The sequence below is a fragment of the Pteropus medius genome, unplaced genomic scaffold, assembly GCF_902729225.1.
Source record: "Pteropus medius unplaced genomic scaffold, Ma_sr-lr_union100, whole genome shotgun sequence".
NCBI lineage: Eukaryota > Metazoa > Chordata > Mammalia > Chiroptera > Pteropodidae > Pteropus > Pteropus medius.
Window position 1 is genome coordinate 5,890,872 of NW_024344374.1, and position 15,811 is coordinate 5,906,682.

General features: G+C 36.7%; 2 protein-coding genes and 1 long non-coding RNA gene across 3 annotated transcripts in view; 2 read left to right on the plus strand and 1 right to left on the minus strand.

Moving 5' to 3' along the window:
- On the plus strand, nt 1-6,506 carry GNG10 (G protein subunit gamma 10). Its single transcript, XM_039870709.1, has 3 exons — nt 1-140; nt 4,353-4,484; nt 5,522-6,506. The coding sequence occupies exons 1-2, from the start codon at nt 60-62 to the stop codon at nt 4,476-4,478; spliced, it is 207 nt and encodes a 68-aa protein (XP_039726643.1). The 5' UTR covers nt 1-59; the 3' UTR covers nt 4,479-4,484; nt 5,522-6,506.
- Nucleotides 181-4,258, plus strand: LOC120608755 (uncharacterized). The gene is made up of 2 exons (XR_005654515.1): nt 181-315; nt 2,411-4,258. It is a non-coding gene; the product is annotated as an uncharacterized LOC120608755 (long non-coding RNA).
- Nucleotides 6,507-10,628: 4,122 nt separating the features above from the next.
- The window catches only part of SHOC1 (shortage in chiasmata 1), a 64,662-nt gene continuing 59,479 nt past the window's right edge, over nt 10,629-15,811 (minus strand). Inside the window, exons 26-28 of the mRNA XM_039870704.1 lie at nt 14,768-14,917; nt 13,156-14,122; nt 10,629-10,836 (exon numbers count right to left, since the gene is read on the minus strand). Coding sequence (XP_039726638.1) covers nt 10,736-10,836; nt 13,156-14,122; nt 14,768-14,917 — 1,218 coding nt within the window. The 3' untranslated portion in view covers nt 10,629-10,735. The remainder of the gene's footprint in view (nt 10,837-13,155; nt 14,123-14,767; nt 14,918-15,811) is intronic.

The following is a 15,811-nucleotide window of genomic DNA, read 5'->3' on the forward strand; positions in this document are numbered from 1 at the left end:
TCGCGGCCTCGCCGCTCGGCCAGCCGCGCGCACCGCCCTCGGAGCGCCGCGTCGCCGCCATGTCTTCCGGGGCCAGTGTGAACGCCTTGCAGCGCCTGGTGGAGCAGCTCAAGCTGGAGGCCGGCGTGGAGAGGATCAAGGTGAGGCGGGCGGGGGCGCCCTCTCCTCGGGGCGCGGAGACGCCCGCGCGAGGAGGAGGCGGGCGGCGCGCGGGGCGGGACGGCGCGGGGCTCGGACGCGCCCGGCCCGGGCTCGCAGCTCCGCCTCGCCGGGTGGGAGCCCGCGCCGGGCCGAACCGGACCCAGACCGGCAGGGGTGCGCACGTGGGCCCGAGGGGCAGGAGGCCTAGCGGGCCAGGCGAGACCGGTCTGTCGCCGCGGGCGGCGGATCGGGACCGAACGCCCCAGTGGAGTTTCCTTTCCAGTGGTGTGGACAGTGACTCGGGGGCGCACGCGAGCAGGCCAGTCATGCGGGCGACGCGCTGGTGGCCTGGGCGCGGCCGCGGCGCGATGATGGAGTCCAGAGGCGCCGAGGCGGCTGAATGAATGGACAGGCCTTAGCGATGGGTTCAGAGGGAGGAGAAACGACGCCCAGGTTTCTGGAGCCGTGACAGAATGGATGGCGCTGCCATTTGCTACAGCATAGAGAAGGGAGAGCGGGTTCGGGGAAGCGGGGTGAGTTCAGTTTTGGATACGTGGACTTTGAGATGTTCAGAAGGTATTTAGCTGCATGGCCTGAAGCTCAGAGAACAAGGCAGAGAGAGGTAATTAGAATAGATAGGGGTGAAAAAAGTGTCTTAGTAAAGAGACCAGAGCATGGAGCCCAGGGACTGGCTGAGGACAACCAAGAGAAAGCAAGGTTACTGACGCAAGGAAGGAGTTTTCCAAAATTTGAGACTTAGTCAACATGTCCAGTGTTCAGTCTGTTGATTAAAAAGCACCCGTTGTTTAATTATTTTTAGCAACTAATATAGCATTATTTGTAGGGTGTATGAACACTGTTGTGATAGTCCATGTACCTCAGCAGTGCCTTTTCTCTGTCTGGCACTATCCTAGGTACCTAGAACACGGTGATTCTAGTGGGGAGGATAAACAATACACACATTAACCAATGAAAATAATTTCAGATGATAAGTGATGTGAAGATTATAAAACAAGAGATTATGGAATGCAGAAGTTTCAGTGACATATGCAGTACTAGGAGCAGAATCTAGATTGTAGTCAGGTAGGAAGATTTTTTTATAGAAATCTGGTTTTCAAGAGGAAACAACTTTTTTTTTCTTTTTTTTTTTAAATGAAAAGCCATGTTTTCAGGTTGAGGGGAAGGAATAAATGGAGAAGGAGATTTGGGGGAAGAGGAGACAAGGGGTCTCTCAATAGGGGCATGGGATCGGATGGGCACCTTCTGAGACAGGAAGAAACGACTTAGAATATGTATAAAGATAGATGTTTCTAGATTCGGACGTAAGAACTTGTATGACGACAGTTTTCTTTGTGAAATAGAAGGCCAAGTTTTCTTCTAGGGCTGGGGAAAGGGAGCTACTGGAAGCAACAAAAGTGAGGGTGGGTGAAAAAGTGCTGTTGAGAATGGAGGGGAACCCCTAGCAGGTGCATTCATGGACACCTTGTGATTCTCAAGATCCAGCTCCTGTGAGATTGGAGACTGACTGTTCTCCTTGTGGTTTTTTTCCCCCTCCAGCAGCATTCGGCCACCTAGGAACCTGAGCACCTTAGGTGAATGGTAGCTGATTCAAGTAGAGGGTTAGCAGGGGACATATGCCAGAAGGATGGAAGTGGGAATGGAGGGCAAGGAGTTTGAGGGTCTGCCCAGAAAGAGGCTGAGCCTAGCCTGGATAGAGATGGAACTGAGCCAGGCTCTTAATGGGCTGGACAGAAGGCAGGAGGTGTTCTTCCTGAGATCAAAGAGCAGGTGCAGTGAGAATAGGAAGCAGCACCGTGGATGGGTAGGAGAGGCTGTGATCAGAAAGTAGGATGCTGGAATGTAAATTCCAGATGTGGAGCAGTTACAGGTATTGGCTGTAACTGTCGGCATTGAGGAAGGGTTGTATGAGGAGAGGAGGTCAGAGAACTGAAACTAGGACTGTCGAAAGTGTTCAAGATGATTTCCTTTCCTGAAGTAGAAAGGAAAAGTGAGCCAGATGCCTGCCTACCCTGTGAAGATATTGTTACCTACATTTAAAAATAATTATAGGTGATGAAACTGAGACCTGGAGAATCTGAGTTAATCGTTTAAGGTCACACAGATAATAAACTTAGTCGAGCGGTATCCTCATGACAGCATGGTTCATAGGCAGCACCTTAGGGAGTCACAACAGTCCAAGGTCTGGTTTCATTTCAGGGCTCAGTGATGGATGTTCTCAGCACATTCAGAGATGTCTTCTCTTTAACAGACTTGCTAACTGGTGAATAAACCCGGACACCAATTTTCCAGCATATAATGGAAGGCATTCCTTCCTAATGATTGGAATGCCTAGTGTCCTTCCAAGGACCCCTTCTGTGCTTTGGAGAAGTCTTTCAGAAGTTGCTGGGTGAGCATGGGCTCAAACCAAGGAAAGTCATTAAAATTGGGTGGACATTATCTCACCTCCATTAATAGGTGACAGCTTCCAAGTGTTTGGACTTGTATTCTCCCGGTCCAAAATGCTGGAGAAATGCTGACCACTTTTATTTTCTCTGCATCCTCTCACCTTAACTTTTTGACATTTTCTTTAGGCGAGGGTCCAGTTAGTCCCATTTTCCAAGCGGTCTTGGGAGACAGTCTCCTTCCCCTCTGAAGCAGAGATAGTAAGCATGAGCATAATTGGTTCCAAATTTTTTTGAATTAATAACTTCTCTATAACCATGAGTTCCAATTATGATTAACTTGAAAATGTCACAACTTCTCTTGAGGGAAAAGTAAATTTAAACATTACTCTGACAGTATTATGCATTTATATTACATAACAAACTATTATTACAGTCTAGAAACTAGATAGTAACTGTAACGTAAATAGTTGATTTTCTGGTTGTTTGGAAGCTTGGAAAATTAACAAAAAGTGGTAGTACAAGAACAGCAATTGGAATCATTTTTGTACGATATAGTTGAGTTTTTACACAAAACATCTTTCAATGCAAGAAAAATAGAAAGTGAGGAAGGCTTCCATGTGCAGATATGCATCAGATGAGGTTTAAGAAGAAAGGCAGCATAATATTGTATCAGTACTGCCTAATTAACGTCTCCAAAAGTTAGTGGCTTAAAACAACATTTATTAACTCACAGTTCTTAGGTCAACAATTTGCGCTGGGTTCAATTGTATAGTTCCACTGATCTTTGCTGGGCTCTCCTATGCATCTGCAGTCAAATGGAGGGTTGGCTGGTGGCTGAGTGATTTAGGATGGCCCCGCTCATGTGTCTGGATGTTGCTAGGCAGGTGGCTGGGGTTAGATGACTGGTTCTCTTCCACAAGACCTCCAATTGATTAGCTTGGGCTCATTAGATGGTGATTTTAGGGGTCCAATCACAGCAAGAGAGGTAACTGCAAAGGCTCTTAAGGCCTAGGCTTGGAACTTGCCCATTATTTCTACTACATTCTCCTGGTCAAAGCAAGTCCTAAGACAAGCCCAGATTCAAGAAGTGGGTAAATAGAATCCACCTCTTGGTGGGAGGAGCTGCAAAATATTGTGACCGTTTTGCAGTCTGCTACAAATGTATTGCTAAGTATGTGTCAGCGTTATTCTAAGTGCTTTACATAAGTTAACTCCACCTAATTGTCACATCACTCCAATGAGGTAGGTACTATTTATTACTAAATACATTTCACTGAGAAGTTAAGAAACTGAATTTGAGTCAAGGCGGTTTGGTTCCAGAGGCTGCATTCTCAGCTGATAAGCTGTCCTGCCTCAAAAGCATGGCGGAAGAACTCTGTCACTTGTTTAGACCAAGGATAAGGTCCAGCCTTGCAAACATTGAGATAGTTTGCCCACATGGCAAACCTGGATATATCAGTGCATGCTTTATAAGTGAAAACTTGTAAACGGAGTACTAGAATAAGCTCTATTTAGTCTCAAAACTAGGATTCAAAGTGGGTCAAATACATGGCTTTTTCGTTCCTTTGTTGATTAAGCAACTAAACCAAAAATATCCTAAATCAGAGTTCATAGAAATTGTAATTTTTTCCTCTTTAGAGTTCAGTTATTAGAACTTTCAGCAAGAAAGAGACTTTTGGAGGTCACAAAAAGTGTGATCAAAAAAAAAAAAAGTGCGATCAGGTAGCACGATAATTTTTTGGAATATCCAGTGGCTGCTGGATCTGGCTGTGAGCAACACGTCAGGCGGTGGTCCTTTCGTTTCAGGTCTCTCAGGCGGCGGCCGAGCTCCAGCAGTACTGCATGCAGAATGCCTGCAAGGACGCCCTGCTGGTCGGCGTTCCAGCTGGAAGCAACCCCTTCCGGGAGCCCCGGTCCTGTGCTTTACTCTGAGGACTGGTGAGTAATGATGCACCGTGCCAGCCTGGGGCCATGGCATTCGCACAGGGCTGCCCAAAGGATTTGGGCAACTGTGTTTTGAATATTATTCTTGGGGGAATTAAAATAAAAAGCAGCAAAATGTACAACTGTCCCTGTGGGGTGGCTAATCTATATTTACCTTGCCTGTGGATTACATCTAATTAGGATAGCATCTCTCAATCCTCTTTGGCACTAACTCATAAGGTGTTGATATCCTTATGTACTTGAACTCTTTAACTGAGTTGGCTGGTGGTAATTTCTTGAATTTAATCCTACTCTCTCCTTACACCATCCCAGAATTGTCATTTGCTGCTTGGTGCTATCAACTAACTGCCTTGCTACTCTTGGGACTAAGGACTCCCAGAGGCGGAGGCTTGCTCCCACCAACAGCTGTGGTTTCTTTCCTAATGGCTTTCAGAATATATTTGTTTTAATGGAGGAAGCTTTAACATAGCTACTGGGGAAAAGCGTGAGTCCAGTTAAAAGAGCTTTAAAAGCTGATTATTGAAATGAAAACATCTCTTTGGCGGCATATTAGAAATTTCATGGTTCTAATGCATTGTATGGAGCCTCATTCACATTTTCACATTTTTTCCTTTTTGGAAGAGTTCAGAGCATAGATTGATTATTGGAGTCTTTCGGGGTCAACATGTTTCAAATTATGTGTTCTAAGAGGTTTTCATACAGTAGGTAATCATCTTAGGTCCTTTTTCACGTACATGTAAAAGAAATTATTCACATTAAAAAGAAGAAAGTAATTATACTATCAGGTAATATTGTCCCTTTTAATGGAAAATGCCCAAATTTATGGTATTAAGGTAAGTTTTATGCTGGCGTAGCATTTTTCTTTTTACAGAGCAGTTTCATGGGTACTACTCCTTCAATGGTGTGATTTGGATTTTTAAAAATTAACTTGCTACTCTCTACTTTGAGAATACTAAAGTGCTATATGAAATGACTAATTTTATGTATAAATCTCACGAAAGTGAAAATTTACCAAATTTTCTTTCCCGTAGGAAAGAAGTTCGCTGAGGAATGCTTTCAATGCAAAGTAATGAATGACTGCCTCCAATCTCAAGAAAAAACATTTTTTCTCTAACCAAATAACTTTGAGATATTTCAGACCCTTCCCGTGGCCTGGTCCTATAGCCAAAATTCTACAGAAATTGATGAGTTTCTACTCAAATAAGGAAATTGGGTAAGGGAGTAGACTTTTAAATAAAAATGGCTTGGTTCATTTGGTGAAGTGCTTTATACTTAAGACAAACAAAAACCTTACCATCAAATATACCAAAAGTTCCTCTTTCATAAGTGAATTTCTAGTGTTTCTATACCAGGAATATTATGTATGTTTTATTTACTAGATGTTTACATTTGGAGAAGGAAAACATTTTTGTTTTTTTTAAAAAAAAACAACTGAATATTTGTAATTAGTTGTTCCTAAGATTTTTGCACCATAACAAAATTTGTTCTTTTCTCATGAATTTATAATTTCCAAATGAAGATAAGCCAGTGTAAAATCGGGGGAAGAATAGGCTTTATTAAATCAAATGATGTCTTGATTTTTCTAAATGGGAAGATTGTTTAATTTTTAACACTAATCATGGGAGCTGTCTGTTTTTAGCAAACTCGTTTGGAAAGATCAGTGTTGTGTCATGCGTTAGAGTGCACCATCCTGTGTATGAAGCAGAGTTGATCTTTGTCTTAAGTTCTACTTTATAGTTGTGGTTGTACTTTAAAAAAATACTGAATTATTTCATGTCTTTAAAAAAATGTTTAAAATGTGACTTAAAGAACATTGCAAATGATTAAAAACAAAGTAACATGAAAATCTTACAAATTAAATGAATTCTTAATGTCATAAGTGTTTTTTACTTTGTTGATGTGCCTTTGATTTTATTTGGAACACTTTTCAAAGGATATTTTATTTGTGTTTGTAATAATCTTTGAAGAGCTTGAAAATAAAATTTCTGCTTAATTCATCCTTTTCTATGACAGCAACATTTTGTATCTGATTTTGTTTTAAGGCTTTATGGATTTCTGTTTGCTTGTGAGATTGAGTGCTGGGAGGTGAAATTTTTTTTTTATAAGTACTTTTTATAATACTTTTTATAATACTTTTATCTATTTTTGTAAAAAAATAGTTACTGAGATATTTATACCTATGTATAAACCCATAATTACATGAAAATATCTTTGAGTATAAGTAGTGTTTCAATAGAGAAAATAACAGCCATTAGATGAGAACTCCTTTAACTTCTGGCCACGAAACTTCCACATCTAAGCAATCTGAATCCCTTTCATGCAATCAGAATTCATGTATCCCTTTCTAAGCCCTCTATTTGGTCTCTGAATCTGTTTCTCCGTCTCTGAAATGTCACATTACCAATTAACTATCCTTTCTCTTCTTTATCTTCAGTTTCTTTATTGGATCCTTTCTATCAGCATTGAAACATGTTCCATTGTCCATCTTAACAACAATAAGCATTTTTTTAAAAAGCTCCATTAAAAAAACAACTTTGGCTTACAAGAAGAATTTAGTCCTAGAGATCTGCTATACAGTGTAGTGCCTATACTTAACAATACTGTATTACATACCTAAAAATTTGCTAAGAGGGTAGATTTAATGTTTAGTGTCCTTAACACACACACACAAGGACAGGAGGAAGCTTTTGGAGGTGATGGACTGGTTCACGGTATAGATTGTGAGGGTGGTTTCATAGGTATATACTTATCTCCAAACTCATCAATTCGTATACATTAGTTTTGGATAGTTTTTTTATGCCAAAAAACCCACAAACACTTCTATTTCACTTTTCCCTTGACAAAATCTTGGTAAGATAGTGTAAGAAAACTATAACAGCTCACTTATGAATACAGATGTTAAGTGTCCTAAATATAAGAAATCAAATTCAGTAGTATATCAAGAGAAAATACAAAGTTAATTCAATATAAGGAACTCTATCAATGTAATGCGTTACATAAATGGCTTAAAGAAAAGAATCTATGCTGACAAGTCATTTAATAAAATTCAATAGCTGTTCTGAATAAAAACTAAGTGGATTAGTGAAATAGGAATAGAAGGAAATTAAAGATGATTAAGACAATTTGTCAAAACAGCAAATTTTATACTGCATACTGAAAAGTGGAAATAGCGTATTAGGAACAAGAGCACGTTTTATCACCGCTATATGGCATTACTTTGGAATTCTTAGCTCATGCAGTAAGATGAAAAAAGGAAATGGTATAAACATTTTAGGAGCTATATATGTATTTATGGGTCATATAACTATATACCCCGAAAACTCGTGAGAGTCTAGTAAAAGCAAAACTTGAATTTGTAATAATTTGAGAGGCTGGCCAAATACAAAGTATAGTTAGAAGGTTAGCCTTATCTGTATGACAACAGCTACTTAGAAACGGAAATGGAAACTCACGTGCCATTTGTAGTGACAAAATGGTAAAAATACTTGAGAATAAATTAACGGTGCAAATCACAAAAGGTTTTATTGATGTTTATAGAACAGGGTCTACATAAATTACAGGATATTAACACTTACTAAAATGCAATCTTTTTTTACAATTAAGTTTATTGGGGTAATATTGGTCAATACAATCATAATTTTCAGGTGTACATTATCATTTGACAACTGTATATTCTATTGTATGTTCACCACCCAAAGTCCAGTTTCTTTCAGCTAAAATGCAGTCTTAATTTCATATAACTTTAGTGGAATTCCTATTTTATTTTTTTTGAGGAAAACCAACAAAAATATATAAAAGTTCATAAGGCAAAATCAAAAGTGTCCAAGAATAGTTTTTAAAACTGTGTGCGTGTGTGTGTGTGTGTAAAACAAGGGAGGGTGAAACTTGCCTTACTAGTTATTAAAACTTTAAAGCTGTTGAATCAAAACAATATGATTTTTTTAAAAAAAGAAAACCCAAAGTAAATATTATTGTGATATAGGAATAGGCAAATAGATGATTGGATGATTATAGTTCAGAAATAGACTTTTGACTTTTTTCCTATCCAGTGGGAAAATATGGTTTACTTAATAAATGGTGCTGACATTGTCTATCCATGTGGAAGAAAATAAAATTGGGCCTGTATTACAGTATGTAAAAAAATCCATGAGTTAAAGAAAGGTAATACAAAAGTACTGGAAGAACAAGTAGAATAATTATACAGCTTTAGAATAACACGTTTTCCTAAGCAAGGCAGGAAACCCAGAAATCAAAAAAGAAAAGGTGTGTATACTTGATTATATCAAATGAAGTTTAATTTAAATAAGGAATTGAAATAAATAACAATTAAATTAGATATTGAATTAACTGTCGTATGGTAAAAATCATGACTAAAAAAGCAAAAGACAGAAAAATACATATTTTTTTCAACCCTCATTTTGGATTGCTACAGTTTGCACTCCCCACCCTCTCCAACCCAGGCTACTCCATTTGTTGGATCCCTTGTTTTAGGGTAGGGCTCATTATTTGGGGAGAATATCTAGGATCCTGCTGTGAGAGGCAAGGGGTGGGATACCCTGGTGTTGATCCCCAGTTGCACACTGAGTCTGAGTGGACAGGGAAGGAGTTTCATGTCCATCCACGATTGGAAGAGACAGCTGACATGCTGGTGAGGCCTACAAATTTGGGTGGGACCTAGGAACTTGGGGTAAGGCCTCTCGTGAGCCCTCAGAGGTGAGCATCACTATCACCAGCAGTGAATCTAAGTGCAAGTAACTCCCCTTAGGACATCAAAAATGTCACAGGGACATGCTCTCAGAGCAAAAAAACATGAAGTTTCCATTGCAAAAGCCAGCCTGAGAAGTGGGGGCTGTTCCAACAATTCCATGTGACGGGGTATTTGGCAGAGGGTCTTGGAGGCTGCCCTGACACTTTTGGGCCCCTAAGAAGGGCTGATCCAAACACTTAAGGCTTGGACCAGCTCAACCTGTCCTGTGACAATTGCTCCCTGGGAATGCTCTGCTGAAGCTGAGCTCACTTACTTTATCAGCAAGCCTCACTGAGAAACAGCATGAGGACTCAAGATGCTTCCACATTTGGTGAGGCGGCAGGGAGGCAGGTGTTGAAAGTTCAGCCTAAGGACTTGCCACAGTTTATGGCCTGTGAAGAAACTCCCCCGGAAGCTGATTAAAGATGGAGTAAAGGAATTCTGAGAGCTAGGAAGCCTTAGTCTCACCTTAGGAGCATCCTGCCAAAACTTTAGAACAGAAATCCCAGTTAGATTTCCATAAGTAGTTTCTCTTTAAAGTCTCCACCCTTTACATACCCAAGCAAAAACAAACATCCTATAAATAAAACTGTAGTAGAAAGAGGAGACTAGAAAGAGGAAAGTAGAAGAGGTGGTGTGAAGTCAAGTTGAGCCTGTTTCAAAAAGAAGGGCATGATTAACAGTATCAACCGCCAAAGAGAAGTCCAGTAAGGTAATGTCTGAACATCCTTTGGACATTTTGAACTTTCAAAAATTTTGCTGATCTGATAGGTGAAAATAGTAACTTGTTTTAATCTGCATTTGCCTAATAAGTAATGAAGCTGTATATTGTTTCAAATGTTTATTGGCTATTTTTGTTTCTTCTGTGAAATATCTATTCATGTGTTTTGTACATTCTTCTATTAGGTTGTCTTTTTCCTACCAATTTGTAGGCATTCTTACTATATCAGGAATATAAACCTGTTTTCAATTATGTGGATTGGAAATTTTTTCTCTTAGTAATTGGTTTTAAAATTTTGTTCATGAAGATACTTAAAATTGGAAGTTCTCTGACTTCAATTTTGCCCTAGATTTTAACTTTCTTGGTGGTGGAGGGTTGACTGTGGTGATCTTCACTTCTTGACTCAGAGCATCAGACTAAGATGGAGGCTGGGGGAAAGATAGGAGGCAGAAGGCCCTTCGGAAGACAACTAAATAACCCTTTTATATACATACAATAAGATTTTCTATTTCTTAAAAAAAAAAAAAAGGCTTGCAGTGTTTAGGTGAATCTGGAGATATTTAGATATTATGACAATTATTATGCCAATTAGAATATTTTACTTACAAAGGTGCAAACTATAGGGCAGAATATATATTACAAAAATTTAATATAGAAAACCAAGACGATCTCCGAACAATTGCATTTCCTTTAATGTATGACCAAATGTAAATTATTTTGTTACTGGGTGATCATCAAAAACAATGGGATGTGGCATGTAGCACTATTCTTTCTCTTTCAAAAAAACTTCAGACGAGTTTGTCCATCAACTCTCCCAGGGACTTTTTCATACACAAGACGTCGTTTTTTGCATTGCGGTAGTTGTGAGCACATGAAATCTGTTAAAAAGAGAAAAAAGAAAACCATATTATTACAGATAATAATAAAATGTAGCTATTTTCTTTCCAGTTATTTAAGTGGATCCTGTTTCTTCATTATCTATCTACAAAATTTAAAAATTTCCAAACTGGGATAAAATGATGATCATTAAAAATTGAATTTTTTAGCATAAATGCACCTGTACCTAATGGCCTAGTACTAATTAGTGTTATATGTACATATTTGTATGCTCACGCTTTGCACAAATAATTAAATCTCCCTGTATTTTAAAACTAATGTTTTTAAGTTTTCCCTTATTAAGCCTGTTCCTTAACCCATATCTGTAATATTATAGAATTTATCCTGAACTCTGTTATGTGATATGTGGTAATCATGTACGACCTCACCTTGCATATGATATACATTAGTGCCTGAAATATCCTAGATTTGAATACTTACCGAGGTCAATTGAGTTAATCAATCAAAAAAGGAGGCTAAAATATTTAAAACCATTTTAGTATTTCTGCAGATATAACTCCATAATTGCAAGAGGTGGATGCTATTATAAGTAAATTTAAAAAGCAGTGTAGTAGATAATTTTATTATAGAGATCACAAATATACACCTACAGGACAAATGGAAATTATCTTGATATATGCCAATGCTTTGGATATATATTCTAGGGCTGCTTCAATATGAATTCAAAATGTGTTTTATTGTAAACATATTTGCAGGTAATGATGTGCTATGAAAACCACAGTTAAAAAGTCAAAGGTGCCGGAGCGATAATGAAGACACTAGCATCAAAGATTTATATGAACTGTTTGAATGAAAGTATTTCATGGAAATAATTGGAAAGTGGAAAATTTTTAAAATATATTTTTAAAATATATTTTTCAATATTTCTAACCAATTTTTTATATGCTTAAAAATAGATTTCTAACTAATGAAATAAAATGTGGGTATATATTAGACTTCCAACTATATTCCTAAAAACTTAAATATTAAAATTTATTAAAAATATTTTTTGAAATATCTTGAGAAAATGAGAGCATTATCTTATACATTGGGGGCCATATGTTCAAGAATATTTAGTAACTGGCATGCTTAATTTGTTCCAGAGTATAAAAAATTTGGAATTTTCAATCAATTCATTTATGAAGCTGGAATAACCTTCATGTAAAAATGTGACAGAGCACAAATAATACAATAGATTAATCTCAGTAAGAATGTGGATATAAAAATCATAATAAATATTAGCAACCATGTTTAACAGCACATTAAAAGAATCACTCCTCAAAGTCAATTAGGTTTACCACAGAAATGACGAAAATGGTTTAATATTAGTAAACTCGTAAATATAATCCTCAGCATTAATAGGTCAATGGAGAAAATATGTTTGATTTTCCCCAAAGAGGTGCCCAAAAAGAGTCTGGATAAAATTTAGCATCTATTCCTCACAAAACTTCTTACAAAACTAGAGATAGAATACTTCTCATTAAAATCAGGAACAAAATAAATTATGACAATTAAATGGGACCAAATCCAAATTTTGTGAGTCCTGGATCTTATACAAATTGAGAGGTCCTCTTTTAATGAAACAAAGAATACACACGAATTTCTGGTTCCCTCTTAGGTGTCACAAAGGGCCTATGCAAAACAGGAGCTTTGAAGCTTAAGCTTTTCCCTTTCTTTCTTTTTTCGTTTTTTCCTATCATGGTAAAGTCACCTTTGTATGACCATTAAAACTTAACATTTTGTTCCAGATGCTCAGGTCAATGCAATAAGAAATGACACAGAAAGTAAAGGTATAATTACCGAAAATGAGAAAATAAAATTGTCCTTTTAAAAACTGACATCATTAAATGTTCAGAAACATCAGTTGTACAATTGTGCTAATAACAGTATCTATTTAATAGAATTGTCAGAATTAAATAATCCACATAAGGGCCTAGAATGGCACTTGATGTATAATAAGCTCTTAAATTTTAGCCCATTAAATATCCCTGCCTGACAAATAAATTAATTTTCTAATTTACTGATTTCTTTGTTTAATCTTTGTTGATTTTACCTTCTGCTTTATTTAGATTTGTTCTGTTTTTATTTTTAACTTAAGTTGAATGCTTAATTCACTTAAAGCTACAAGAATTTGACATTTTCTTTGCATTTATTTTCTTAGAAATCTGTAATTAGAATTTAATTTTCTTTGACCCAAAGGTATTGACAATTCTTTAAGTGTAATAATTAAAGTTTTTTTTTTTTTTTTTTTTAATTTGGAGGTGGTTATACCTTTTTAAATTACATCTAAGCATAGTTTATCAACCGTCGAATCGTGTTACCTGTTAATGATTTCTTGTCTCCTGAGGTTGATGAAGATTCAGAGTGCCTTTTCTGTCCTAAACATTTTCCAGTTCTTTGGTAGAAACAAAGACTGTTGTATTCTTTTTGATTTACATTAGAATCAGAGGCACGAAAGAAATCCAAACTGGGAACAGATGGTAATTCTTTCCAGAAACTCTTTTTAGTTCCAGCATTTGAACTTTCACACATGAAGCCTTCTGACTCATCGGATAGACATTTTTGCTGATTAGTGAACAAATTATCTTTCTGAGAGTACCATTTGTCACATGTAGTCTGCTGGGCACCATACTGTAAGTTGAATGGGTGTTTCTGTTGTTCCCATACATTTTTCTTAAAGTTCCAATGAAGAGGCGATTGAGAGCCTTCTAGTGAGAAGATAGGGGCAGATATCTCTTTATTTATAGGTCTTCTTGCTTCATATGTTCCCTTTTTCTGATCATTTATAAAATTAGGGGCAATACGCTTCTGAGTGTCAGTTGATGATATTCTGGTTTCACAATTCATTTGTGTTAGACCCAAAGAAAAGACATCTGACTGTGAATCATTCTGGTTTAGAAAGGAGTTACCGGCCGAGTTCCTTGATTCTGTATTAACCAGAAAAGGATTATTCTGTACTTTGTTAGGGTTACAACTGGAGTCTCTCCAGTATCTGGTCTGACTGTAAGAAGTCATAGGTGGTGAAATACTTGGCATTTCTCTTAGTTCCATAAGGGAAGAATTATAATTTGAAGTGGTGTTTGTGTCTTCCTGCACTGTCTCTCTTAAGTCTGAATACAGGTAATATTCATTATTTTCTTGAATAACAGACTCTGAAGAGTCAGAAGCTGAACTCTGAGAAGTAAAGTTACTAATCTGATTCCTATTTTCCCGAGGAGATGAAATTTGAGGTGATTTTGTTATGGAAGAAGAATTAATCTTGAATAAGGAAGTAGTGCCACAAAAATGCTAAAAAAATTAAAAATTAATTAATACAATACAAATACAATATGAACATCATTCAAGTAAATATAAATAATAATGCTTATCTACATGGAAAGGAGGCAAAATATAAGTAAGTAGTTCATTCATAGGTATTATATTAACTCATGTAATGAAAACATAACATAATTAGGCTCTGTTAAAAGAAAAACATTATAATTTGCATCTATTTTCTAATCACTTGTAATAGAATTTTTAGTTATATAAATACCATTTCCTTGATAAAAATTTAAAAATTTTACCAATAAGGCTAAAGTTCTCTTTAACTGTTATTATAATGAAGGGCATCAGAATTTTGGGAAGAAATCATGTAAACACATATGAATAGAGTGTATAATTGAATATTTGTGGGCAAAATAACACTTCAAAATGATTTAATGTGTGATAAACTGACTACTGAATTATCTATATAAGAGCTTTAAAATATATAGTATGATTGACAGCAAATGAGAATTTTATATAAAATTAGTTCAAGGAAATTATTTCTTTGCTATATGAAGTCCCAAATAATTACACTTGAATACTTTCATTTTGAAAACCCTATGGGAAAACTAAATACTCAAATGGAAAGGAAATAAACTCATATAAGAATATAGACCTCAAATAACTAACCTTTAACACTTTTTCTGGAACTTCAGGTAGGAGTTCCTGAAGTTCATGAAGAGTCGCTAGTAATATCCAATGTAGTGAAGGTCCTTTATTTAACATGAGCTGAGCCACCAATGGGTTAATACATGGAAAATCAAGTAAGTATGTTTCTTCCTAGAAAAGAGTTTGAGCAATAATAAGCCAGTGGTCTTTTGAAAGTGACTCATTTTATTTTACCCATTCTATCAGATTAAAATTTTTGTCATTGCACCTACACTCAATTTGAGATGTCTAGGAAAAGTATGGCCAGGAGGGAAAGAAAATTCTTCAGCAGTAAAGATTTGTACATTCTCAGAATTAAGAACTGTACAAATTCAGTACACTTCAATTTAATTTCACTCATCCATTCTTCAGATGACAATTGTTTTATCTAATGGTAGATTATCTAAAGAGAAATCTTTTAGGGGACTTAGTTTAGGACCTCAAGATTTCTTTAGCTCTCCCTTTGTAGACCATATATTATCACCCTTGATTAAGATGAACAATGTTTATGATATTTAAGAGATGTCATGATATCAGGAAAGCCTTGTTGTAAAGAGGATAGGAAGAAATTTTATTGACCAGAATTGAGCCTGAAGTCTAAAAATGTATGTTTTCAGAGAGATCTCATTCTCATAAAAGTCTAGAAACATAACAGCCATCTCTACTATTGCCATATTCCATATTTTCCTGGGTTACACTGGCTTTTTGCATCCTCTTTGATGCTTATCAAATGACAGACATGTGAGCAGAATGGACATGTCTTGGTAGGAAGAAAATTACACACACACACACACACACACACACACACACACACACACACACACACAATCACAGTTAATTATACTCATGCTTGCTGATAGTGTTATGTACTGTTTAGGCATGTAAAAGTTCTGTGATTTAATATATGTAAATATTTCATTTTATTTATTCATTTTGTAATTTTAGTTTTTAAATGGGTAAAACAGTCACATGGTTCAAAATTTTAAAGGTACTAAAAGGTGAAAAGTCTCTTTCCCACCACATTAC